Here is a 24,669-nt window from a genome sequence, read left to right as displayed (position 1 = left end):
CAATATATGTGTGAACTTGTAACATTCATTCAGGAGTTACTGTGATCTAGTCATGTTTGATAATAAAGAAATCAAGTATGAAAAAAGATAATAAATGTTGTTTTGGTAATTCTGAAAGCAGGTAGGTGAAGCAATAGTAATAAGCTGGCATTTACCGCTTTTGATTAAATGTTCTGTGTAATCATGTTAGCATAAAGACTTCATATTTTGTGTTAAAGGCAAAACAGTAAAAAAAAAGGGAAGAAATGACTAAGGGAAAGTCCAACAAGTAAACTACTGTATATAAACTATAATGTAACACTTTAAAAGATATTTCTATTTATTATTTCTCATTGCTAATCAAATATTAACTTTACTGAGATATAAGGTTGTGTAGTATTTAACAAGTAGACATTTGAAAGCTAAAGGTTCCCTCCATTTCACATATGAATATCATTTAAGTTGCAAACCAAACGTCTGGGCGGAGCATCACACAGTGTAACTTCTTTGGATCTGATCACTAAAGCCATTCTTGGACTACTCAACAAGCTGCTATTTCAACTCTCAGAAATTCTAGAAGTTGCCTGAAGTAGCACAAGATCAGAGAAAATATCTGCAGGAAGTCCTATATGTGTAGAAAACCTTCAGCCTATTCTCTCATCTCTTACCCATCAATGGATGGGTCCTAGCAACACATATTGAACATAATGTTATTTATGTATATGTATACACACACACACACACACACACACACACACACAATATATATACAGTGAACTACATCTTACTTTTGAAAACAGAAAGTATCTGCTTATGGAAGTTTCTGCTGCCCAGTATTTGGGGATGCTTGACTTCCCACACACATCAGAGCTACTCTGCTCCAGCTAGGTATCCTAATCTTGTTCAATATTTTCAAAAGTCCGGAGTGGCTGCTGCAGTAGAAAGGGCTGCTGAACTGTGTTTCGTACAACCCTGTTGCATATGCCTTCATAAGGATCTAATATGCAACAAAAATAACTCCAGGGCTATTCCCAGAGAGGAAGTGTGAGCTTCAGTAAAATGCCTTAAAATGCCTTTTCTTTATCTTCAAATGCCACAGAGGATCAGGTAATTAATAAAACTATGGAGGGGTTAATTGGGAAATATCAATTGAGAACACCTTTATTTGCCTTTACATTTTGCAGCATACACAGAAGGTGCTACTCTCAAATGAGTTGTAAAATTGCACAGGGCATTAAAGGGAAGAAGATAGTTTATATCCCATCACCTTGTATGTCAGAATCAGGTCTTTGAAATATGTCCAGGGAAAAATATTAAATCAACACACACACTGAATAATGAGGTAATATACTCATAGTAGGTGGGTAGTGAAGCATGTGGTTCCAGCCAATCTGTAACCTGTAAATTACTATTAATTTTTCTTATACAGCTTTGCAGTATTTCATTATGATTTTGCAAATATACCTATTGTGTCATAGCTAAATGAACAAAAAATTGCTAAAGGATTGCTTTCAACAGTACTTTTAAAAGAAATTATACTAACTTGGCAACTGACATCCATTCCAGCTTCCAACAGCACTTGTACAACAGCTTTGTGGCCATTACGTGCAGCTAGGTGCAAAGGAGTATGCTTTCTTGTGTTACAGCTCATTAGGTTTGGATATGCGTTGATTATCATTTTCACTACTCGCAGGCGGCCATACAAAGCTGCCAAATCCAACGGGGTCTCTAATTTGTTGTTTCTTATTGTTGGATCAGTAAGTTCTTCAAGCAAAACAGCTACTACTTCTGAATGTCCATACTGGGCTGCACAGTGCAAAGCAGTTTCATTTTCGTTATTCTGTTAAAAGAGAGAGTGAAAAAATAAAATGATTAATCAATAACTGCACATTTTCTGTAATTTTCTGATGTAAGCTACTTGAGCAAACTTTAGCAGTTGTTTCAGATATGAATCAATAGTCACAGTTATGTTGATGGTCTTTAAGTCAAATACCTTTAGCATCTCAGCTTTCCCTTCTACTGTAATTGATATAGCCTTCTATTACAAGAGGAATAATGTGAAGATGTATGTATATTTTGCTCAGGGCCTAATGAAGCTAAACCAAATAGAAAGGTTTTCCTGTCCAGCTTGTTTAAATAGTTCCCAAACCTGTCAGCCTATAAATCTGTATAGAAACATGTCATAATTAACTATTAGAGAATAAGGCTTGTACATATATGAAAATAAACATTATTAGTGATAATAATTAGTCCAAATCATCCAACCAGTTTTATCTACCAAGCTAATTATTTCTGATTGTCACTTCAGTTCCTGTTGAAAGCTGGCATACAAATTTTTTGATGGCAAATATTTGATGACAATTATTTCCCCCCAAACTATCCATAAACCAATCCAAAGAGCTCCCCCATGCCAAGTTTTAAGGGATACATGGTACAGATAGGAAGCAAATTGCCATTACCCCTGCTCCCACATAAGTGGAAATATCTTCTCTTGCATAATGAGATCTTTAGAGTCAAGCAAATATATTTGCAATTCCATTCATTATATATAGCACCATTTTAAATTGTACAAATAATTACATCATACCTGTAGTTAGTAATACACAAAAATAACACAGATTTCTTCCTATTTATTTGAATATACAGTTGCCCCTCTGTTTCCACAGACTTCATATCCGTGACCCTCACTTACTTGTGAGGAGCAATGGGGGGGGGGGGGGTTAAAATGGGGCATGTACCCCCATTCAAGCCTATGCAGTTTGAATATCTGCAAGTTTCCGTTTTCACGGGGGGGGGGGGGGTCTGGAACGGATCCCCCACAAAAATGGAGGGATGACTAAACAAAGCAGGAATACATAAGTTCAAACAAATATTTCACAATTACATTTTTAAAAACTCTCTCCATGTTTTATAATACAAGATTTAAAGATTAAATGCAATAGATTATATTACTGTTTTAAAGAACAATTAAAATAACAACACATGCTTCGTCATTATATTTTCTTTATTTGTAATACAGTGAGCCTGTGCCATATGCTGGCTCGCTATAGGAGGCTTCCAGCTTACGCGGAAGCTGACGAGAGAACTGACAAATAGCGGCGTTTTGCCTTTTTGCCTTACGCGCAGGGGGCTGGAACGGATCCCCGCGTAAGGCAAGGGCAGACTGTATCACATTGCACTGAAAACTATCATATATTCTAGATACTTAGTTTATTTGCTGGTAAACTCTAGTGAATGCAGTATAAAATGTATAGAGTTGCACCATTATTTTAGGCATAAAGATGATTGTTATCCCAAATAGGTAGACCCACTGAAAATTCCTGTGGAAAATCCCACAGATTCAGTAAGACTTCTCTAGTTAGGATTTGCAATTGGACAGGCTAGAGGTTTTATGGTAATTTTGCACTCTTCTAGATGTGGCTATACTACAGCTCTTAGGATTCCTCACCATTGGCTATGATTGCTAGGACTTGCAGTCCAATATGTGGAAGGTCATACCATTCACATCCCTGGTTTGGGCATTAGTTTTTCTGAAAATGAATTTGCTTGAATAAATATGGGCACAGAAACAGTGGGTAATTATTTTAAACCTTTGAAAAACTAAGATACAAAGGTAAAAACGTACTCAGACATATTAAGTAGTCATTTAGAAACAAGTGTTTTCCTTTTTCCCCCATTATGAAATAAGAAAAAAGGGTTATAATAAGGGGAGGCATGTAAATATACAATGTTTGCATAAAGCAAGAGTGGAATTTGTGTGTCCCTCTAGTTTTTGCTAGATTATAACTCCCAGGACACTTCATCATTGACTATGCTGGCTGGATTTCATTTCAAGAACATCTGCAGGGCCATACAATTCCCACTCCTGGTGTAAATCCTCTGTATATCTGTATTATCCTTATATCTCTGTATTATCCCAATTTATCCTCTGGGATAAACTGGGATAAATTGCAGAAGTGATGAAGAATTCTGATGTGTGATGGTCATATTCAGTTTTATTATCTTATGTATTATCATCTTAATGCTGTAATACATTCGTTTTTTATTTATTTTTTTACCCATTTTTGTATCTTGAATCAGTGATGTAAATTTTTATTATCAGTTTTATAACTATGTCTCATTTTTAGGTACTGTATTTTTAATGTACTTAAATTGTTTTACAGCCATACAGTACTCTATATACATTTTAGAGTCCATGTTATTACATTTTAGTTCTTTTCTATTTGCTTAAGAATTTCTATAGGATTTTATAGTGTGTTTTACTTGTTTTAGCATTGTTTTGTGTTATTTTGAAATGGCCTAAGGGCTAATCAATAAACATTTCTTCTCTGTATATCCATTCACAGATGTAAAACCTGCATTTTTGTAAAAGAAAAACAAACTTTATTTTAAATAAATACCTTAACACAAACTGAGAAATCTAACACAGACCTGGTATGTTTGAACAGGCACACTGTAGATAGTGCAGCTGAGCCTTGTTATCAAACTACACACAATCCCTTCAAGAGTAGAAAAAGAAAGTTTCCAACACTTAAAGCTGCAAACAAAATACTGCCAACACAGTACTACCAATGTACACATTTAAAATTAATGCCACAAGCAATGGCTTCATTTAAAACAAAACTGCTGTCAGAATTAGTTATGCATTATGTTGCTGCACTGCCTAAAATCTTTAAGGCAATTAATATTTGCTTAAAATTTTGCATTAGTAGAGCTCAATCCATCTGGGAATATTACATTTAGTTTATGAAATTGATCAAAATCTCAAGGGAAGAAAGAGCAGAAATAGTACTTATTTAGAAGAAATCACTAGTTTAAACAACAGATTTTGATGACTGGACTGGCAAAGAAGGGAACATGTTTGTACTGATTAGTTTTACTGGCAAAATATATTTTTAAGGCATGATCACAGGCTTGAATTTTCAAAGGCATGTATATGGGGCTGAAAATACATTGCTTTTTATATGTTGATTTAATTTTGCATGTGAGTATATGCATACACAGAGTGTGACGCTAATTTTGCATACGCATGTGGAAGTATGCACACACACTTCCATTAAGTCATCACAGACAGCAATAGACTAGGCAGAATGTGGGAAAATTAAATACTGGAGGCTATTATTATTATTAGTAGTAGTAATAATAATATTTCTTACCCACCTCTCCCCATGGATTGAGACAAGGAACAACAACAATTAACAGACACAACACATCAGTTAAAATACACATAGTGACTGCCAAATAATAAAAATGATCAGTGATTATTACCTAGTATAAGTGGAATGTAGACTGTCTCTGCATTGATAGGAAAATATAGCTTACTATTGGGTTTTCTGGATTCTCAGGGAGAACAAGCCATCTGCCCATCCAGCACCCAAAATAGGCTGTTACTGGCAGTACTGTCTGCACACTCTCCTGGATCAGCAGCTCACCTGACCCAGGGTGCTGCCTCATGACCTCTTCCATCTACCCACCAATACTCCTCACTTCATCCCTGCACCAGCACAGTCTGTAGGCCTAGGGAATTGCCTGGAGTTTCTGGTCTGACGGGGCAAACAGGGACTCTTTTACTCCAGTGACTCACCCCGGAGTGCAGATTGGACCTATGTTCTAACTGTTTTAGCCCTGTGCGTCATCTGAAAAGGTCAATGCAGGAATGGGGTGGGAACGTTTCTTTTCTTCCATGCGGACATGGCCTATGTTTCCATCTAAAGTTATATTCCATTTGGAGAAATGTTTTTAACTCACAAGGAACAACTTTAAAGAAAGATTCCAAGCTTTCATTCCACCTTCCACCAACATTTTGCACAGAAAAATTACATGAAGATTCATGGCATATAAAATGCTAGTAAACATTAACTTTCAGTTCTGTAATTTCTATCTAGATATCACTTAAGTATCTAAACAAAATAGGCACGACCTATATAACACAGTTGCCAGGAATAACATGACCCATATTTCTCAAGCTAAATTTATTTTAAATGAGTATTACTTTCAACATACCAGGTTACTACCAAACAAACAAGTAATTGACCTGTCAAAAACATTGTGGAACACATTTTCAGCTGCAAGCATAATGAGCACATTGTAAGCCATGCATGCATAACTGTATGCTTCTAACAGGCAGTAAGATACACAACTGCTGCATATAAAGATACAGGGAATCTGTATGATAATATATGCATGTAATCTGGAGAGACAAAGGATGGGCCTGAAAAGGCACACATTGAAATTAGGTGATATATTTTACCTAATTCAATGTACATGAAAAAAAACCTAGTGCAGAAGAAATGGAAGAGCATGTTTCAGTAAAAATCAGAAGGACATTACCTGAACTCAAGATGCAGATTGAAACTGACTAAAGCTGAGTTTATAGTCAATTTCAATCTTGTGTAAGTGTCACTGGTAAAACACCTCTGTTGCAGACCTACTGCAACTTCTGAGTTGACCCTAAGAAACAGAAGGAGGAAACAGAGAGAAGTGGGGTTGAGGAAGTAAGGGGGAACGAGGGAGGGAGAGAAAGAAAGAGAGAGAGAGAGAGAGAAATAAGGAAGGTAGGAAATAACACATACACAGAGTAAGACACACAAGGGGTAAGAAAGGATAGAGAATAGGAAAATAGTTTTTGATCCTTCCTCTACTCTCCCTTTTAAAATACCGTAGTAACAATACCTTCAAGGCCTACATTATATCAGAATGATGTACTGTAGTGTGGGCCCAACTGACTTCCATCTTTTCACACCTTAGAAATTAATGGTATTACACATTTTAGTGTCAGAGTCTAAATTTGTGTAAATCTAACAAGAGTCATGTTCACAAGTATTGACTAAATTAAATGAAAAGGCTAAAAGGTAAACAACTTAAGGCCAAGTTCATTTCGACGGAAGAATTAACCATGTGCTTAACTCTCAGTGAAATCAACTACTTCTGTATTGTGTACTTCGGAAAAGGGTCACAAAAGAAGAATGCATGCTTGTGTCAAATCTTAAAGTTTTATTTATAACACAATTTTATACAAAATTTAAGTTTCACAAGGAAATTCTATTTAAACTATACCGCTCTTAAGGGAGTGGTTTAATACTTTATAATAAATCGTTTTAGTGGTACACACATGGACAGAAATGAGTCCAAAACTCCTGAAACTCCCATACTCCCAGTTTATGTGGCCAGGACAAATAATAAATCAGGATTCATTTTCATTTAACAAATTTCTGACCTGTAGCTGTATGCAAACCAGGAATCAACGTTCTAAACAAACTGTCATCAGTCACCTATGAATTTTGGGTTGTTTTGCTAGCTGACTCATATCTGCTAACATTTGACAGATGAAAACTGGACATATGTGGCCAAGCAACATCAAAGTGTTGACAAGATGGCAAAATAATCAGGAAGAATACACAAGCTAGGTCAGGGCAACCTGTAGCAGTTTCCATTTGCCTGAACCTACTGGGAAGTGCAAGATTCCAACCCTCCATTCCTCTCTCTCCTCCTGAGTTAACTGAGTGCAAACTATTTTTGTATTTTGAATTCCAATTACAGCAACTAAAGTAAGCTAAGGACAACATGAAAAGGTCTGAGGGAGAGGGTGAAAAATTAGGATGACATAGAATTAATCACGGTTATCTATGCCAAGTCAGGCCAGCTGGAGAGTATGCTGGCTCAACAAGAAAATTTTTATTTTTATCAAAAACCCTTGTTTATAATCATTGTTGTTCCTTCCTGCTCATGCACATATGACCAAACTATTGTTTAGTTCTTTTACTTTTAAAGAATCATTTACCTTTTTTGTCTTAGTTCATTCAGGCCTCTGTGTCAAAAAGGAAGCCCCAGCTTAATGAGACATCCTTTAATTATATCAATTTCAATGTTAGAGAACTAACACTATCACTCAACAGATTTAAGATGCCATTGTACGAGTAGAATTATTTTTTCAATTACTTAAAAAGAAAAGAAAAGCTGAAAAATGCATTGTAATGACAGAAAAAAAACAGAGACACACACATATAATGATATACAGTACATAACATACTAGGAAGTTTGTCCTATGTGAATTATATGTGCCAGGTAGATATTTACTTGTTGCTAAAATAAACTAGATATTTACTTGTTGCTAAAACTTAACATTTTATTTTACTCCCTTGTAAATGACTATATAATGTTGAAGCAACCTCAGAAATATTGTTTCTTCAGGAATAATAGGGATATATATACATACATATACTCTCTCTCTCTCTCTCTCTCTTCCCCCCCCCCCCCCCCCAGGTTAGCATTCTCTGAAGATGCCAGCCACAGATGCTGGTGAAACGTCAGGAATAAATTCTTATAGAATGTGGCCATATAGCCCGAAAAACCCACAAAAAACTATGGATGCAGCCATGAAAGCCTTCGACTTCACAATATTCAGTACTATTTTTCTGTTATTGCCATCTTTCAACTTCATACTCATCTTCTTTTGCTCTTTCTTTGCTTATATTTATCATAACAACCCAAGGTGCTCTCCTAGGCTGCTACCACACTGCAGAATTAATGCAGTTTAACATCACTTTAACTGTCATGGCTCCATCCTGTGGAATCCTGGGATCTGTTGCTGTGGCACCAGAACTCTCTGACAGAGAAGACTAAAATAGTTAATAAAATTACAAATTCCAGAATTCCATATCATTCAGCTATGGCAGTTATAGCAGCAGTTAATTCTGCAGTATAGATGCAGCTTTTGGTCATGTCTACATGGGACAAACAAGTCGATCTTCCCCCTGTCCACTCCATAAGGACACAGAGAAGCCATTTATATGTGTTTCATTGTGCTACCTGGCATCACCACAACTTGCATAAATCTGAGGTCACAACAACGTGCCTAGTCATGTGATCAACTCTAGGCACCTCAGAGGAAGCAACTTGCACCAGTTGCAGTAGTGCTGAGCAGTAGAGAGGAACACATGTATAGACAGCTGCCTGGCATCACTACAGAGCACATAGGGAATCCAGGGCAGCAATAACAGCAACAACAACAACAACAATTTATTTGATGCCTTTCTTCAAGGCTTGAGGACATGTTCAACGTGTTAAAATACAAAACACAATTTAAAAAAGAAAAAGAAGGAAAGCATAGAATATTCCAGGTGTTACTGCCTGGCCTTAGCTACTGCCCTAGATACTGCCCTAATGGTTCCTTCTGGATATATTTCTATCTCCCACTTCTAGTGTCATACTCCTTCTTGTACCTAAGCCAACATCAACCTTGCCAGTCAGGTTTCCGTATGTATTACTTACTCTCTTTTGATTTACAATTTGTAGTCCTCCCGTATCTGCAGTTTAGCATTAAAAGGTTTTTTTAAAAAAAGAAACCTCAGTGATGAGTCATAACACCAAGTTAGAAGCTTCTTTCATATATTGTTCTCGCATTGTCATTTATAAGTACAATGTGAAAGTAACCTGCTATATCCTTCTCATGCCATTTTTGAGGCTTAGAGCTGCTTTCATCATTTCGCTGTTCCATGTGAGAAAACAACTCCAAAATGTTATACAGTATAGCTTTTTAAAATTAAAATCAGCATGAATGAGAAAACTAAGGACCACTAGGGGGAGCAACAAGGACTAAAGGAAGACACATACGGTATAAGTCATCTCTACTGTTTGGAGGTACTGACAGTTATCTGAACAACTCAAACATTATTTCTCCACATTTTAATTCACTGAGAGACAATTACAGACTTTTTTCTGGGCTGAGAAAAGTATTTTCTTGTTGTTTCTCTATTAATTATTCAAAGACAAAGACTACATGGCAGAAGATTTCTAAAAGAAGCACTGACAGTCAGCTAAACAACTAACCAGAAACTTTGGCTAACGTCATTGATACTTTACGGTTTTGTTGTTGCTGACAATAATATTTTGTAAAGCTGACTCCCAGAACTCAGTTTTGTTTGTTTCAAAGGCTATTTTTGATATCAACTGCTTGTATATGAATACTCCTCTAAAAACAAGAATAAAAGAGAAATGTGTCTTTTCTCCCAGGTCATATCATTGAAAGATAAATTAGTACACTCTTTAACAGTATTTTTCAGTCTACTAGGCACATATACCAAGACCGTACAAATATTTCAGAAAACAGATAGTATTTAAAATATTCCAATGAACATTCTACCATATAGAAAATGGTACCATATTCTAATACCATATAAAAATAGGGTCACACACACACACACACACACACACACACACACTTATAAAATACATTATTTTAAACTAGGCCATATAGTTTATACCAGTTTTTCTTCTTCAAGTTATTCTATCAACTATAACTTATGACTAGATAATCATACTTTCCATTTTTAAAAATACTTTACATTTTAAAAAGTATATTATCTTTCTACACAGTTGGCACATCCTCATTTATTTTATATTTTGACCTGCTCTTCCTGAACAAGTCCTGGTTTTATTAGAATAGAAAATGGAGAATTAGATCTACTTCCTTGCTTTCATATCTGTCCCTTCTTGGTCAAATAAACAAGCCTCCACCTTCAATGATTTAATGAAATATTTATTCACTGTCTATGTGATTATGTGTCTTCAAGTCACCCATTGTCTTACGGCGGCCCATGAACTTCATAGGGTTTTCTTAGCCAGGAAATACTCGAGAGGTGGTTTTGCCAGTTCTTACCTTTGAAATATAGCATATAGCACCTAGTATTTATTGGCAGTCTCCCATGTGAATACTGTAGCGGTACATAAGTAAGTGTAAATTGGGGGGGGGGACTTCACAGTAATAATAATATATTAAAAAATTTCCTACATGCTTTATATCTGTTCCATCCCCTCAAAAAAAAAAGCTCAGGGAAGTAGATTCAGACAGACATTTTCAGTCTAATCTGTTGCTATCTTCCTCACAGGCTTTTCCTCCCTGATTAATGAATTGTCATCCCCCCCCAAATACTATAATGTTTGATTAGCTTTTCTTTTGAGGAACAGATAAGATGTTTTCTTATGAGGAACTGGAATATTCATGCTGATAACATTTTCCTTGGAAAAATATCAAAGCAATTAACTAAGCAGCCATTGAAACCACAGGACTTGAGGTCTCAACTTTTTTTTCATATGCAGGGGGGTCCAGAATGGAACTCCCATGGATACTAAGGGCTGACTGCACCAGATGTTGTTCTGGGGCACCATATCACATTTCAAGAAAAGGTGGGTTGTGTTAGTATAGTGTTAATATGATGCCAGGGTAAGAGGAACTCTGAAGTTTATAGCCAACCCAGAAACCTTTAAATATACAGTAGTAATTTAAAAAAGTATGATGCAGTCAAAGAGACATATAAGTGGGTTCTTGAGCAGAGAAAGCCAGAAATTTCCTTGGAAGCCAATATGATTAAATTAAGGCTGTTGTACTTTGGCCACATCATGAGAAAGCATGATGAGACCATTTCAGATGCAGGTGTACGTGTGACATCAAATTACCTATACATGAAGCTCCACAAAAATGACCATATTTGTTCACTACCATGAACATTTTTAAGACTGCAGAAACTTTATGAATCCATCCCTGTATCTGTAAGAATAGAAGTATGCTTACTTATATTTTCTTAAGACATAAATAAAAAAATATTTAATACTGTTACCTGTTCATTTACTCTGGAATGTGATGGTCCATGATGAATCAGAATCTTCACAATTTCTACATCTCCTTTCCAAGCAGCCAAGTGAATAGGAAAATATCCTTTATTATCAGCCACATTTGTGGATGCTTCATATTGAAGTAATTTGATAACTACATCCCTGAAAAATATTAAAATAAAATAAAAATTGCAGCACATGTTGTCAAAAAATTCTAGAACCAATCAATGAGAGCAATTAGTCATTATTCCAAAGACACTATCATCAGTATCAAAGTTACTTTCATCAGACTTGCAAAGTTTAAACCTATAGTATTTACAAATGGTTATGCTGTGTACTCTTCAGAGATATCTGAAACCTGACAATTAATAGCTACTACCTAATGATGTCAAAACAGCCAGGTTCATATCCATATTCTAGCAGAGAGAAAAATAACAGAAATTACAGAAATGTATAACATTATATATAAATATATATTATACAAGCCTTGTAGTTGTGGGCATTTGTAAGCTGTAGGTATTCCATCAAGGCACCTGAGTGGGTTTATGGCGTCAGTCACAGCAGGTTAGTTAAAAATTACAGGCTAGCAAATTCCATGGGCCTTTTCTTTTAATTGCATGTTTGTATTCATGATTTCATATACTTAATTTAAAATAAAATTAAAACATTAAAGTTCAATAACAAGTATATGATTAAGATAAAATGGAGAGAAATAAAAAACAACTAACCTAAAAACTTTAACAAAAAACATGCCTACTGAAACAACACAGTCTTCACTATTCCAGGGAGAGCAACTGAGAACCAGATAAAATTTTTGGGAACGTATTCCTATCAACGAGAGAGACTTTTGTCAGTGGTAGGAATGAAATTCATGAACAAGTTCCTATGGGAAGAGACAATTTCTCTGATGTCCCAAGAACCCTCTGGACATTAAAACCAAGATTGAATTGACCTGGAAACAAATTTATCACTAGTGAAGGTAATGCAAGACTGGCATATTATGTCAAGCCTGAAACGTTGAGTCCTATTAATATTTAATATTATATAATAACATTATTTATTATTAAATAAAATTGATTGTTTTATAATATGTATTATAATATTATAATATTAAAATATCCTAATATTATTTATACATTTATTAATTATAAATAGTTGGGCTGCCACATTTTAAACCAATGGAAGTTTCCTGACAATCCTCCAAGGCAGCCCCACATAAGATTCATCCTGAATCTTTATTTCTGTGGTAGTGCACTGCATAGGCACCTATAAAGAATGATGTAGCAGTGGGCTTCCAGCACCCGACTAGACAATCTTGAGGTCACTTCCAACACACTGGTTGCATTTGTATAGAATAAACTAACCTTATTACTTACAAGTTCTTTCAGACACTGTTTCTAGGGCTACAGCATCATGGATTACTAATTTCATTAAAGTAAGGGAGAAGATATATGTAAATATATGTGCCAGGATATGTGTCTGTGTGTGTGTGTCTTTGCTGTTGTTGTCACTGCCATGGCTGTTTTGTCTTAACTACCTTAAATTTTCCTGTAAAGAAAAGCAGGCTAAAAAAATTAGAAAAAAGGGTAAAAATCTTCAAGAGCCAGTGTCATGTAGTAGTTTGACTATTGGACTATGATTCTGGGAGACTAGGATTTGAATCTCTATTTAGTCATGGAGACCCACTGGGTGACCTTGTAAAAGTCATATTCTCTTCACCTTGAGGAAAAGCAAAAGCAAACCCCATCTGAACAAATCTTGCCAAGAAAACCCTGGAAGAAGGACTTCTTAGGGTTGCAATAAACTGGAAACAATTTGGAGGCACACAACAACAAGAAATATAAATTTTGAGTCCACCAGAATATAATCAATTGGTATATATGAAAAAAGAGATTACCTCTGCTACAGGACAGACCACATAAGCACTGGAAATAGGACATTGTATGAAAATTTTTGTAAACACATATAAACATGACTGTTTCTTAACTTTATGCAAGCAGCAAAATAATATCAATATCCCAACATATCAATAGTCATCTGGTACTTACCTGTGGCCATTCAAAGCTGCATGATGTAAAGCAGTGTACCCCGAACTATCTGTGCAGTTTATATTTGGTCCTCGCCAGATGCTATAAATAAAGCACAAATACCATGATACTATTACAGTTTGAATCAGTAAGCTAATTTTTGAAAACAGCTTAAATATTAATATGAAATAAACTTATTTTACAGGCACCAAGCATAATTCTTACATACTTAAAATTATATTTATGTTATAATCCTGAGTGATTAATTGCTGTTAGACAAACAGAGTCCCTCTCCCACCCACACTGGCCATCGCTGTCTGGATGAAGGCTGAAACCAAACTTGAAACAAACGCTGAAGCTAAAATCCTCCATTAGAATTTCTCTTGCTGTACGCACACATACACACACTGAAGGAGCCTCCAAGTTTTACCCTTGCTTTATCCACGGGTCATGGCAAAATCCATAATTCTGGCCCCAAAACCTGCCCTCGACTTATACATGAGGTCGACTTATAAAACTTAGTTTACAGCAATTGAAGTAAGCCAAGGGCAAAGGGGAAAAGTGGAAGGAAGAGAGAGAATCTGGGGCATTTTAAAAGCACCTGAAAAAAGTAACAGAATAACAGAAGATTACTGTAATTGGAACAGTCCCTGCCAAGTTGGAACTGTTGGAAGGTATGCCACTTTTCAAGTTGGGAGTCGAAGTTTAAAGCACTCCCTTGTTTAAAAAAACAAACCCCAAACCCTTACCATCACAGAAATCTGGCCATTTTCCAAACTTATTTTATTAAATAAACATCTGTAATCACAGATAATAAAATTAATGACATCTTCAATCTGTCTTAATTAACAAGACAAGACACCACCAGAGTACTTTCTCTGTTACATTGGCTCCTAACTGTTTGTAGTAACAAACATCCCCATCAACTAAGTTCAGAAGATAAAAGAAACTGCAGACACTTGGACACTGATGGTCCATGATCTCTTTGGGAAGTAAATTTTCTTTTTGAATAACTGACTCAAAATAGTGGTGGGTTGAAAGTATCTCTGCTGCAACCATGCCATATTCTGGAGAAGAACCATTGGTCTGTGGTAATGAAGCACCAAGCCAGGAGTGGGGAGAGGGGGATCTTAAACTGTTCCTGAGATCCATCTGTTTTGATTTTGGGACACCAATCCAGATTGAAAATGTTTTCTAAAGACCATAGGAGAATGGTACAAGGGAAGAGTTCAGGACATCACTTCTCATCTGATGAGAGCCATTTGTAAAGTTAAGAGGAAGACATGATGAAAGTTTTATTTGATGAAAATTGCTGACACCTCTGGGTTGAGGGAGTTGGGTATCTGATAGTGTGGGTAGGAATGAACAGGTTACTCACCTGTAACTGTGGTTCTTCAAGTGGTCATCTGTGCCCTCACACAATTGGGTACTGCGCCTGCACAGAGACTCCATTCAGAAGCTGAAATATTGGCGGGAGCCCCGCTCACTCCCATGCACTGAGCATGCCCAAACCCACCAATCTAGTTCCTCCTTCAGTTCAAGTCTGCCGCAAAAACATGGCAGGGACCTGACCGAGGGGAGGTAGGGCAGGATTTGTGTGAGGGCACAGATGACCACTCAAAGAACCACAGTTACAGGTGAGTAACCTGTTCTTCTTCTTCGTGGTCTCTGTGCCTCACACAATTGGGTGACTAAAAAGATAACCTAAGGAGGTGGGAAAGTCACTGCAAAATAGAAGGACAGCACGACCAAAACTGGCATCTCAACGAGATCTGGAATCAAGCGGGTAGTGCCGAGCAAATGTGGAAGGCTGGGACCACGTGGCTGCCTTGCAGACATCACGTAGAGGGACGCCTCTGAGGAAGGTAGCAGAGGAAGCAACAGCCTTGGTTGAGTGTGAACGTACACCAACAGGAAGAGGGCATTTGGCCAGCTCATAAGTCAGAGAAATAATCTGAACAATCCATTTTGAGAATCTCTGTGAAGAAACAGGGTGTCCCTTTCTGGATCCATCATAACAAATAAACAACTTGTTAGTCAACTTGAACTTCTTGTCTTTCCTCCTAAGCCCACCCTTCAACACTCCTTTTCTGTCTCTGTGGACAACATTTCTATTCAACCAGTCCAGCAAGCCCGCAGTCTTGGTTTTATCTTTGATTCTTCTCTGTCGTGTATCCCTCAGATCCAGACCACAGCCAAAGCTTGTAGATTCTTTTTATACAATATTGCCAAAATCCAACCATATCTCTCTGCCTCTAATGCCAAGATCCTGGTCCATGCCCTAGTGGTCTCACGACTTGATTACTGTAACATCCTCCTGGCTGGGCTTCCTCTTTCTCACCTCCGTCCTTTAATTTCTGTCCAGCATTCAGCTGCACGCATTATCACATCTGCCCACCGCTCTGACCATATCTCTCCTGTGTTGGCATCCCTTCGCTGGCTCCCCCTCCCTTTCCACGTTCACTATAAGCTCCTGCTGTCAATGTTTAAAGCCCTCTGTGGGCTGGCCCCTCCTTACTTATCAGACCTTATTTCTCCTCACCTTCCCACTAGGGCCCTCTGTTCTGGTAGTCAAGGTCTGCTGTCCCAGCCCAGGATTTCCTCTGCCCCATCTTGGATTCGCCCCTTTTCACTCACTGCCCCTCACTCCTGGAACCTTCTTCCCCTGCGAGCAAGAGCCATCACTTTAACCAGCTTCAAAACGGAGCTGAAGACCATCCTGTTCAGGGCAGCGTTCCCAGGCATTGTATAACTGTCACTTGCTATTTGATGTTCTTTTGTTGTCTGTTTTATTGAATCATTTCCTGTATTGCTATGTATTTTATATGTATTATCCTACTAGAGAGGCCCCTTCCCCACCACCACTCCCTTTGTGTCGTGTCTTTTTAGATTGTAAGCCTGAGGGCAGGGAACCGTCCAATTAAAAAGGTTGTATGTACAGCACTGTGTAAATTTACAGCGCTTTATAAATAAAGGTTAATAATAATAATAATAATAATAATAATAACAACAACTCAGCAGAACGCTAGACATAAAATGCCAAAGCACGGCGAACATCCAGCATGTGCATAGTCTTTTCCAGAGGCGTAGATGAGTCTGGGTAGAAATTGGGTAGAACAATGTCTTGAGAAAGGTGGAAAGGGGAAACCACCTTAGGGAGGAATGAGATGTCCGGTCTGAGGACCATTTTGTCTCTGTGGAAAACAAGAAAAGGCTCATCATAGCGCAGCGCCGTCAGTTCAGAAGCACGTCTAGCTGAAGTAATGGCCACAAGGAAAGACACCTTTAGTGTCAACAGTCTCAGAGAGGCTGAGCCCAAGGGTTCAAAGGGAGGCCTTGTTAGCTGTGTAAACACAAAAGAATGAGACCACCCTGAGGCCAGCAGAGGCATAGGAGGATAAAGATGATAGAGGCCTTTGAAGAACCTTTTCATAGTCGGTGTAGTGAAAAGGAGAGCTGATGGTGAACCAGGAGGCTGGTTGGCAACAATAGCTGAGAGATAAAGCTTGAGAGAGGAGAATGCCAAACCTTGATCACGAAGATGTAAAAGGAAGTGTAAAGCTGTAGAAAGGATCACAGGACTGGAGGGTTCAGCTCTAGCTGCAGCAAATTGACAGAAATGATTCCATTTATAGGAATAGGATAGTTTAGTAGAGTCTTTTCTAGAAGCTGACAAGACTTTGAGCAATTCGCGGGAGTTCAGGGTCTGATCCTGCAAGCTGTCAGGTGTAAACTGAGGAGGTCTGGATGAAGGACCGCTCCATGAGAGTGAGACAGAAGATCCGGCCAATTCGGGAGTTTGAAGTACTGACCCCTGAACAGGTGGAGTGGGGGGGGGGGGTGAATCAGGGTTGTCTTGGCCAGATGGGGACCAGCAGAATCCCGGTGGCTCTGTCTCTGGTCATCTTGGTCACAACCTTTGCTACAAGTGGTAGCGGAGGGAAGGCGTAGAGGAAGTCTCGATTCCATCTCCCAGGGAGCCGTATCCCCTGTCCCCCGGTGCAGAATTGCGGGCACTGAGTGTTGTCCAGAGTGGCGAAGAGGTCCAAGGATGGAGTCCCCCATCGGGAGGCAAGAAATTAGAGCTGTATCCGGTTTGTGCCAAGATAGGGCCATAACATCAGACAAAGAGGCCAAAAATGGAAGGACCACCGGCTGATTAGGAACAGGCAAGATACCATAAACCGGATCCTTAGGAGGTTTAGGGGGTTGGTCAGCGTGGAGGCCTATGGCTCTGGACATCCTGTCAACAACATCAGAGAAGAGGTGAATGTCCTCGACGGGAGACTGAGGCGTAGTATCTTCGACCTCTTCATGAGGGGAAGCTATCACCAGCGATGGAGAATGAGGAGATGGCTCTGGTTCATGTGTGGATTCTTCAGTGGAACGTAGCACAGTAGGCACAGAGAGAGCTACAGATGGGACTACCTGAGGAATCGACAACGGGACCGTCGACGTCAAGGGTACAATTGGAATTATTGACAACATGGTGTCATCATCGACGTCGAGATCAACGTCGAGACAAGGGTCTCCGCCATAGAGCAAATGAGTGAAGGCGGAGGGTGGGAGACGGTGGCTATAGTACGAGGTGGTGGCGATGGGGCACACTAACAGCCGCCATCTCTAGGAGATCGAGAGCGAGACCGGCGCCAAGAAGGTGATTGAGAGCGACATCAAGGAGGTGAGTGAGAGCGGAGTCGATAACGAGAAGGAGAGTTATTGTGGAAGTCACAGTAATGATATCGGTCTCTATAGGAAGGAGAGTAGGATCTATATGAGGAAGGCCATTCTCTCCAATATTGTTCAGCTCAATAACGAGTGACATAAGATCCCGAGGAATGAGGTAAGCCGTGCTTGTGTCCGTCTCAGTCCCGAGGCAAAGGGGATCTGGTGGTGACTGCCTTCAAGGAGGTAGCAGTGGAGGCGAAAAGAAAAGATCTATAAGCTCTCAGTGGGGTTGCCAGGATCTGTGCCAGTAACGTAGTTGGGACAGGAGGCAGAGGAGATATTGTCGTCGGGACCAGAGTGGCGACACTCGAACGCATAAGCATAGAGATAGCCGTTGATGTCGAGTCAAGAACCCCCGATGCAGAGTCTAAAATAGTGACCGAAATGGAGGATGGCAAATCATCCACCCATGTCGAGGCGGGCATAAAGAAAGCCAATGTGGAATCAAGCTTAGTCGTAGCTAAAGCTATTGATATCAATGCCGGAGCAGACAACGAAGTCGAGGTCGACATCGGCACCGAAGTGGTTGAAGGGGCAGTTGCCATCTTAGGTTTAGGCTTCTTCTTGGGTTTGTTGGAAACAGGAGAAGTGTCGGGCCTCTTTTTGGCTTTCTGAGGTCTCTGTTGAGAGACAAAGTGGACCTCTTGAGGCAATGATGATTCTGAAAATGATGGCTGCAACATCAAGGTTGTATACATCAATGCCGCCAATGATGTGGGAACTGAAATCGACGTCGACGTCGAGGTAGCATTTGTCGACACTGAAGGGCTTGAAATTTTGGGAATCCTAGGAAGTTTGTGGATGGGGATTTTCTCCAAAGGATCTAAAGCCAAAGCGGATTTTTGGGCAACAGACAGGGAGTGCTCCCACAAGAAAGATTTAAGTTTGGAGCCACTATTCCTAAGAATCACCGCAGTAAAAGCTTTACAATAGGGGCACCTATAAGAGATATGGCCTTCCCCTAAACAAAAAAGACATTTAGAATGACCATCATTGAAGGCAATTTTACGGTCACATTCGGAACAATGCTTAAAAATAGCGGCCATAAGAGGCCTAGAAGTGGTAGGCCCATCCGGGCTGGCAACACTTCTCTCTCACAAATATCAAAATTTTTAGATGACAAAATCTACCGTACAGTAAGGGAAAGGGAAAAGAGACAAAAAGCCTACTGTACAGTAGAAATCTACTCAGCTCAGGAGCAAACCGAAGGAGATGTTTCTCTTGTGGCGGATGAAAGAGAACTGGAGGAGGAGCTAGACTGGCAGGATTTGGCATGCTCAGTGCATAAGAGTGCGTGGAGCTCCCGCCAATCTGCTCAACTTTTCAGCTTCCGAATGAGTCTCTGCACAGGCGCAGTACCCAATTGTGTGAGGCATAGAGACCACGAAGAAGAAACAAAGATTTTAATACTGATAATGCTGATAAGTGACTGTTTACTCAGTAACTCCAACTCACATGGCCATGATGGAAAGTCTATATTTCATCTGTCTTTGTACTGAATAGACCAACACTACTGAAGGCCATATGTTCTACTTTTGTACAAACATTCTGGTTTAGTGGATGGAAGCCAATAATACCCTTGGAGGATAACCAACAAAGACATGCAGCCTGTGCAGACCGACCATTAAGGCCGGCCGGGGGGTGGAGTCAGGGCGTGGTGTCCACACGACGCACACCCTGACTCCACCCTCATTGCGAAATGATGCCACACGCCACACCACATGGCATGCTGTGTCTAGGCGCTCCAACGCCATTGAGCGCTATAAAGCCATGGCACAGCAGCTACGGCACCCTTTCCAGGGCACAAAAAGGAGCCTCTTTTTACGGCTTCTTTTTGCGCCATGGAAAGGCCAGATCGGGGCCGCGGCGTGCAGTTGCCATGGCCCCACTCTAAAAGGGGTGGTCTGCACAGCCACATAGATACAATGTTCGTGGCCTATTCAGACAATTAATTGGCTTGCAGGCAAAACTCCTTTTTAAAAAAGTTTACTCAATCATCAGCCATATGTTCTGCACAAATTTCAAATAAATGTCATTGCTTATTTAATAATTTTATTTTAATGATATAGACTAATATATGTTCCTTTGGTGACTTTGATTCTGCAAATGCTGTAATTCTTACTAATCCGGTTTTTAAACAGATAATGTTAGCATTACTCATAGTAATTACTCTAATAATAAACTATAACATCTTAAAATATTTACATTATTTACATTACAGATATTTACATTAATACATGAACCTGACTGTCATCCAGTTAGCATATGCTTCCATCTTTATTGAAGAGGCAGGATAGAAATAAATTATTATTATTATTATTATTATTATTAGAGATAGATAAATTATTTCAAAAAAGTACATAAAATCATTCCAGTTCCTACTCTCTTCAGATTAGGTCTCAGTGCATCTCTGTTTTCTCTTTGCTCCTTCAAAATCCTTGATCTATTTATATTATTAATGAGATATTATGGAATGAGATATTAGTGGAATTTGTTAAGAAGTCAGGGGACTTTGTCACACAGGGAAAATTGTAAGGTTAAACTGGTCACAATGCAGGGTCATCCAGGACATTAGAAATAATTTCGCAATTGCTTTTCAGATGACGCCATACACAAACTGGTCAGAATCCAGACAGAAAATGAGGTGAATTGGGGAATAAGCATTTTCGCAAAAATACCGTGTTTTCAAGTCCAGTTCATTCAATCAATCAATCTTTATTTCAGTCACTGACCGGTATAAAATAAAATAAAATAAACAGAGTAAAACAATGAGATTAGAATAAGTGGACTAAATAGGTAAAATAAGTAAAATGGATAAAATAATAAGTAAAATACAATTGTTGATACAAAATCAGAGATGATCTCTTCCAACTAACATCAGATATTACCATCTGTTCACTTGTTTTACACATGATGTAACAAAACTATGCTACCTTCAATATGACAGTTTGGTTTTGGCTGTCCAACAAATACAGTGGAACCTCGGGATACGAAATACCCGGGTTACGAATTTTTCGGGACCCGAAAAAATCCAATTGGAAATTATTGATCCGGGTTACGAAATTTTTTTCGGGTCCCGAAAAAACTTTTGGTGCTTTTTGCCGCGATTTTACACCAAATCGCGGCTTTTCCCCATTAGCGGCTATGGGGCTTCGGCTTGCGAAAGCCGTTCGGGTTACGAAAGCGGCCGCGGAACGGATTACTTTCGTAACCCGAGGCTCCACTGTAGCATAAATAAAACATGTCAGTGTGGCCAGGAAAATTGGTTAGAAGAGGGGTAATCAGCTGGTGATGAATATCCTTATAAAACTGACAGTATAAAAGAACATGGGCTGTGGTTTCAGCAGCACCAGTTTCACAGGGACATAGTCGGAGCTCATGAGGAATTTTCCTATATTTCCCTTCCAAGCACTTTCATTCACAAATTTGCTCTCTTCACGTAATAGCAGCTGTCTGAAAACCATGTCCCCGATTCTCCCTGTTCCCATATTTCCCAGGGTCCCTTGCTGTGCCAAGGAGACAGCCTTGTTCTTAAAGGGATATATAATACACACACACCTCTTTCCCTCACACGGCTAGTCTCCTCCTCCTGCAGTCTCTAAGCCTTAGAGTCTAAGGGAACAGTTGGTGGGAGAGCAAGAGAGGGGACGTTTTGGAATTTCTCCTGTACAGGAGCAAGAAATGGAGGATATGTCCTGGAAAAGGAGGGCACCTGGGAGTTTCAGCCCTCGCTGAAACCAGGCAGGCTTATGGAGCAGCCACCTCCTCTTTCGCTCTAGTGTGTGTGTGTGTGTGTGTCTGTGTGGTTTTATGGGAGTTTGCAAAGGGAAACCTCAGCCTGCCTTCCTCTGAAACAGCTTCTGGAGCAAAGAGGATTTTCCTCCCCTCTCTTGAGCATGTGTGTAGATGAACTTGGGGAAATGACAGTTTGGATTATGCGCAAAAAGTTATTTCCTAGTTAGCAACAGGACGTGTCCTCATCCGTCTGAAACCCAAATTAGCTTTCAACCCATTTTCTTGCCTAAGTAGTGTGCCTTTAACCCCTTGTTGTGATCTGTGTGTGAATTTGCTTGCTTTTCCAGGATGCCAACACTTTAACCAGTTTCAGGATTGAAGCAGATACGTCCCCATATGAAAAAGTCCAGGTCATCATTATACCCCGGCTGTCAAAGACTGGGAATGTATGACACATAAAAGTTCTATGACTGAATGAGAACTGTTTCTGATGTATCTTTTGCATTGTAGTTTGTTTTGGGGAGGTTGTTTTAAAGATCATTAAAAGTGCAATACACATGCACAACATGTGTAATATGGAAATGTACAGACACATCTGATCAATCCAGCTTTTCCCTGGCTGAAATTATTTAGGAAACTAAAAAAGATATGGCTTCTGTCTACCCATCCAATTTCAAAATACGACCAGGAAAAACAACACAGGAAGTGGCACTTGGTTTATTTTTAATATTATACACATCCCAGCATTATATTTTATCCCATGGAAAAAAACAGAAAAAGATAGCCTTAATACAGATCAGATAGATGTGGTGTGGTGTGGTGTGATTTCCTAATTCAGCACAGTAGCCTGAATGAGAATGGATATGGACAACATTTGTCAGGAATAAAGGAATTTTCTAAATTTGCAGGAGAAACTGTCACAGAAGTCAAAAGTAGAAATTCAGTCTCAAAGGAGGAGAGCATTTGTTGTCATGTTCTGAAATAACAGATTTAGCCTAACAGTAAAGGCGAGAAACACTTCCATAGAAAAAAATCTTGCAATCTAATGCTTATTTATTTACTTATTTCAATTGTGAATTAAATGTATCTCTCCTCCAACGTAGCAATTGCATTCTGTTTAAATTCATTTGAATTACAATGCTTCAACATGGGATAGGCAAAGTGCAGTCCTAGGGTTGCATGAAGCCACATAGACCTACAGAATTATGGCCCCGGGACCTCCAGACTGCTTTTCTTTTCCCCTAGCAACAGAAGGGCATAATGAAATGCCCCTCTCCTTCTCTGAGGAAGGGGGACATTTTGCAATTCTGTGCAGTTCCTGCAAAGTCCCAGGGGCAGAAAATTGACCCATGGACCTATCACAGTTGATTGTTCCTGCTTTATGTTAGGGTTGCCATATCCCGCCCCCCGGTGGGACAATCCCGGTTTGGGCGGTGCCATCCCGGTCCCGGTCCGGTTTGGCGCCCAAACCGGGACGGCCCCGCCCACCGCGGCCACCTCCGCCGCCACGGCGGCTCCAAGGCCTTTCTGAGGCCTGGGAGGGCTCTCCGCGGTTGGAGCTCCAGCCGCGGAGACGCTCCCTCCCGGGCCCCAGGGAGGAGGAGGAGGAGGCGGCCGCTTCCCACCGCGGCGATCACCGCGATGAGGGGCAGCCTCCGCCTCCTTCCCGGCCTGGGAGCCGGCCGAGGCTTGCTCCCAGACCGAGAGGAGGAGGAGGCCGCTTCCCACCGTGGCAATCACCGCGATGAGGGGCGGCCTCCGCCTCCTTCCCGGCCTGGGAGCCGGCTGAGGCTTGCTCCCAGACCGAGAGGAGGAGGAGGCCGCTTCCCACCGCGGCAATCACCGCGATGAGGGGCAGCCTCCGCCTGCTTCCCGGCCTGGGAGCAGGCCGAGGCTTCCTCCCAGGCCAGGAAGGAGGGGGAGGCCGTTTGCCACCGCGGCGATCGCCGCGATGACAGGCGGCCCTGGCCCTCCTTCCCGGCCTCTATGGAGGCTTGGGCCTCCACAGAGGCCGGGAAAGGGAGTGGGGGCCGCCTGAGATCGTGGCGATCGCGGCGATCGCAAGCGCTCTCCTCCCTCCTTCCCGGCCCCTATGGAGGCCCAAGCCTCCACAAAGGCCGGGAAAGGGAGTGGGGGCCAACCGCGATCGCGGTGATCGCGGGCGCTCTCCTCCCTCCTTCCCGGCCCCTATGGAGGCCCAAGCCTCCACAGAGGCCGGGAAAGGGAGTGGGGGCCGCCCGCGATCGCGGCGATCGCGCCGATCGCGGGCGCTCTCCTCCCTCCTTCCCGACCTCTATGGAGGCCCAAGCCTCCACAGAGGCCGGGAAAGGGAGTGGAGGCCGCCCGTGATCGCGGCGATCGCGGGCGCTCTCCTCCCTCCTTCCCGGCCTCTATGGAGGCCCAAGCCTCCACAGAGGCCGGGAAAGGGAGTGGGGGCCGCCCGCGATCGCGGCGATCGCGGCGATCGCGGGCGCTCTCCTCCCTCCTTCCTGGCCCCTATGGAGGCCCAAGCCTTCACAGAGGCCGGGAAAGGGAGTGGGGGCCGCCCGCGATCGCGGCGATCGCGGGCTCTCTCCTCCCTCCTTTCCGG

The 24,669-nt window shown here is 40.7% G+C and overlaps 1 protein-coding gene across 9 annotated transcripts in view; it reads right to left on the bottom strand.

Annotated features, from left to right (window-relative positions):
• ANKS1B (ankyrin repeat and sterile alpha motif domain containing 1B) overlaps nt 1-24,669 on the bottom strand; it is a 499,785-nt gene that overhangs the window by 455,713 nt on the left and 19,403 nt on the right. For all 9 annotated transcript variants that reach the window (XM_089523880.1, XM_089523881.1, XM_089523882.1 and 6 more), the window contains exons 2-4: nt 13,638-13,718; nt 11,595-11,751; nt 1,523-1,819 (exon numbers count right to left, since the gene is read on the bottom strand). In XM_089523880.1, the coding sequence (XP_089380006.1) occupies nt 1,523-1,819; nt 11,595-11,751; nt 13,638-13,718 (535 nt within the window). The remainder of the gene's footprint in view (nt 1-1,522; nt 1,820-11,594; nt 11,752-13,637; nt 13,719-24,669) is intronic.

This window comes from Sceloporus occidentalis, unplaced genomic scaffold (assembly GCF_023333645.1).
Source record: "Sceloporus occidentalis isolate IW3139 unplaced genomic scaffold, rSceOcc1.0.p SCAF_5, whole genome shotgun sequence".
NCBI lineage: Eukaryota > Metazoa > Chordata > Lepidosauria > Squamata > Phrynosomatidae > Sceloporus > Sceloporus occidentalis.
This window is presented reverse-complemented; position numbering and strand designations above follow the sequence as displayed.